Raw genomic sequence first — 3,477 nt, forward strand, 5'->3', positions numbered from 1 at the left:
GTCTCTCCGCCGGATCCGAACTGATTTCGAGTCTGGTACCGGACTACCGGGTACCCTGGGTCTTTGCTCACCCCCAGTAATTAATGATGCATATTGTTAAAGTGGTGCAAATCTAGCAAAACCTATCCACTCTGAAAAGTCTATTTTGGCTATCTTAGCCAGCCAACTTGTATGGTTGTATCAACTTCAATTCTTAAAGAGTCAAAGATTTACCAAATTTATCATACTCCTAATTTCTTGTACCTTTGTACGTATTATACCTAGTTAGCTTGTAGTATCAATGTATCATGTGTGTAAGTACGGAGTATAAAGGATGTGTACATGATGAAAGGCTATCATATTATAGTATTACTACTAAGGTTTTGCGTGCACCTACGTTATTTTTTCTATCGGAAGTAATGAGAATGTGCAAATCATAATACTATTGCTATTTAAGAGATATATGAAAAAATTGTACTACTAATGAAGTAATGAGAATGCGCAAATATAAACTCGTATGATGACTATCAAGTTAAAAACTATTTTTTTTAAAAAAAATTAATAAATAAATAGTTTATAAAGTGCGACTAATCTGAGTATAACACGAATAACTTTGAGTATAATATACAATTGAGATTTATGTACGGAGTAGCTTGTATCTTGTCTATGATAAGGCTTCAACTATACAAAATTAGGAAATATTAGATGAAGTAATTAAAGCATGTGTTATTAGACGAGCAACCAAAATATGTTGAGTTGTTGACTAAAGGTTAGTAGCACGTGGAAGAACCCTATATTTCAGCGCAATTATATGGACACAATGACATGAAAATACGGCGACAAGTTTAACAAATTGCCAAGATTGTCACTTGTGGTGAATACATGCACCAATTAAGGCAATTACTCCGTCTAATACTTGTTCACACAGTCATAGTAATTGTTAGATTTTGGAAACTTCTCAATGTGTAGTGTATACCATTGATCAATATATATAAAATTTTACAAGACTCGTAATTCTAGTACGATAAAGATATAAAAAATGTACAAAAATTATTCTAATCTGCGACAAATATTATCGTAACTATAATATCTATCACACCCCCGCAGTCATAGCGGGAGGAGGTCGTACGCTAAGACTGGATCTAAAATCCAAAAATAAGTCTTGTGGTAGACCTTTTGTGAAAATATCCGCAAACTGATATCTAGAAGGAACATGTAGAACCCGAACTTGTCCCAAAGCAACCTTTTCTCGAATAAAATGAATATCCATCTCCACATGCTTGGTGCGTTGGTGTTGTACCGGGTTGCCAGAAAGGTAGATAGCACTGACATTATCACAATAAACAATAGTAGCCTGTCGAAGAGGACAATGTAACTCAAGTAAAAGATTACGAAGCCAACATGCCTCAGAGACAACATTTGCAACGCCTCGATATTCTGCTTCTGCACTCGATTTAGATAAAGTATGTTGACGCTTAGATGACCAAGAAACGAGGTTATCCCCAAGAAAGCAGCAATAACCCGATGTGGAACGAAAGGTGTCGGGACAACCTCCCCAGTGTGCGTCAGTGTAAGTAATCAAACGATGAGAAGCAGATGGATATAAATGTAAGCCATGATCAATAGTACCCTGAACATAACGCATAATGCATTTCAATGCATCATAATGAGATTCCTGGGGATCATGCATAAAAAGACACACCTACTGTACCGCATAGGCAATATCTGGCCTAGTGAAAGTGAGATACTGAAGAGCACCTGCTAAACTGCGGTACAAAGTAGGATCCCGAAAAGGTGGTCCTGCATCTGCACTAAGTTTGGACTTAGTGTCAACTGGAGTAGTTGTAGGTTTACAAGAGCCCATACCTACATGTTCTAAAATCTCCTGTGCATACTTTTCCTGTAAAAGTAGCAAATAAGTGGGAGGACGGTCACCGTAATCCATAAAAAGTAGCTCAGAGGACCCAAATCAGTCATAAGAACTCAGTTTGCAACTAAGATATGATCCCTATACGCAACCTGTCAAATGATGAGGTAGCTAATATAATATCATCAACATATAGAAGCAAATATGCCATATCATCACCCTGTCGGAAAGTAAAAAGAGAGTTGTCACTTTTAGCAATGACAAAACCTAATCTAACTAAAAAATTCGCAAAGCGCTAGTACCAAGCTCGAGGAGCTTGCTTCAACCCATATAGAGCCTGACGAAGTCGGCATACATAGGAGGGTGCTCTCCGATCAACAAAACCCGGAGGTTGGTGCAAATAAACCGTTTCCTGCAAATCACCATGAAGAAAAGCATTTTAGACATCTAATTGATGAATTGACCATTTCTTAGCCATAGCTAAGCTGAGCACCATACAAATGGTAGCCGGTTTGACCACCGGGCTAAAAGTCTCACCACAATCCACCCCAACCTCTTCCGACCTGCCATCACAAACAAGACGAGCTTTTTGCCTTTCAAGGTCACCATTAGACTTGTACTTGTGTTTAAATAGCCACATACAATTAACAATATTCACCCCCGGAGGTCTAGGCAACAAATCCCAAGTTCTTATTTTAATTAAAGCACCATATTCATCTTGCATCGCCATGTTCCAATTATGATCATTTAATGCTTGTTTATGATTTTTTGGAAGTGGAGAAATAGTAGAGGACATGGAGAAATGTATTTAGGATTTGGTTTAAAGATGTCGTTCCAACTACGGGTTGTTGGCGCCGATGGAGGGGGTGGTCTTGTTGGTTGGATGGGTGGAGCACCACGTAGAGGTGGTGGAGTATATGCTGGCAGCAAGGTTCGCTGGTTGGTTGCGGGGGAAATGGATTTATCGCGGGTAGGCTGCGGAGTACTCTGCTGCTGGGTTGGTGAGTGGCGAGTAGGAGTGTTTGGCAGCAATTGGGCTTGGGGATTCGGGCTAGAAGGAGGGGTGCATGGGGCTGCTGCACTTTGTGGGCTTTGGGGAGCAGTAGTAGTGCGCATTTGTGTAAAGTGACGCATCAAAGGGTGAGTAAGAAGTGGTAACGAATCACTCTCACCTAAAAAATCATAATCTTTGAGACGAAATGCCTCTACATTGTGGTATGGGAAAATTGATTCGTCAAAAGTAACGTGTCTAGAAATTATGATTTTATTAGTGGAGAAATCGAGGCACCTATGACCGCGGTGATTGGGTGGGTAACCCAAAGGAGTAGACTTGGAGATAGCTTGTTAGGAATAGTGGAGGAGAGATTTGGGAAACATAGACAATCGAAGACACGAATGTGAGAATATGAGGATATGACTCCAAATAAAGCTTGTGTTGGGGCTATATTTTTGAGGACCTTAGTCGGCAAAATATTAAGTAAATATGTCGCGGTCTCAAGGGCATAGTTCCAAAAGGATGGAGGAAGGGAGGCATGAAATAGCATTGTGCGTTTAACATTATTAAGGGTGCGGATCATTCTCTCCTCAATCTAGATCGAAACCTAGAGCTCTGATACCATGTTAGATTTTGG

General features: G+C 39.8%; 2 protein-coding genes across 2 annotated transcripts; both read right to left on the reverse strand.

Annotated features, from left to right (window-relative positions):
- Positions 1 to 1,072: 1,072 nt before the first annotated feature.
- On the reverse strand, positions 1,073 to 1,924 carry LOC110685659 (uncharacterized mitochondrial protein AtMg00810-like). Its single transcript, XM_021862191.1, has 2 exons — positions 1,691 to 1,924; positions 1,073 to 1,609 (listed from the first exon to the last, which is right to left on the reverse strand). The coding sequence occupies exons 1-2, from the start codon at positions 1,922 to 1,924 to the stop codon at positions 1,073 to 1,075; spliced, it is 771 nt and encodes a 256-aa protein (XP_021717883.1).
- A 49-nt stretch (positions 1,925 to 1,973) lies between these two features.
- LOC110685660 (uncharacterized mitochondrial protein AtMg00820-like) lies at positions 1,974 to 2,576 on the reverse strand. Its single transcript, XM_021862192.1, has 3 exons — positions 2,340 to 2,576; positions 2,202 to 2,258; positions 1,974 to 2,066 (listed from the first exon to the last, which is right to left on the reverse strand). Exons 1-3 carry the CDS (start codon positions 2,574 to 2,576, stop codon positions 1,974 to 1,976), a joined length of 387 nt encoding a protein of 128 aa, XP_021717884.1.
- Positions 2,577 to 3,477: the final 901 nt, after the last annotated feature.

The sequence above is a fragment of the Chenopodium quinoa genome, unplaced genomic scaffold (genome assembly GCF_001683475.1).
Source record: "Chenopodium quinoa cultivar QQ74 unplaced genomic scaffold, ASM168347v1, whole genome shotgun sequence".
NCBI lineage: Eukaryota > Viridiplantae > Streptophyta > Magnoliopsida > Caryophyllales > Amaranthaceae > Chenopodium > Chenopodium quinoa.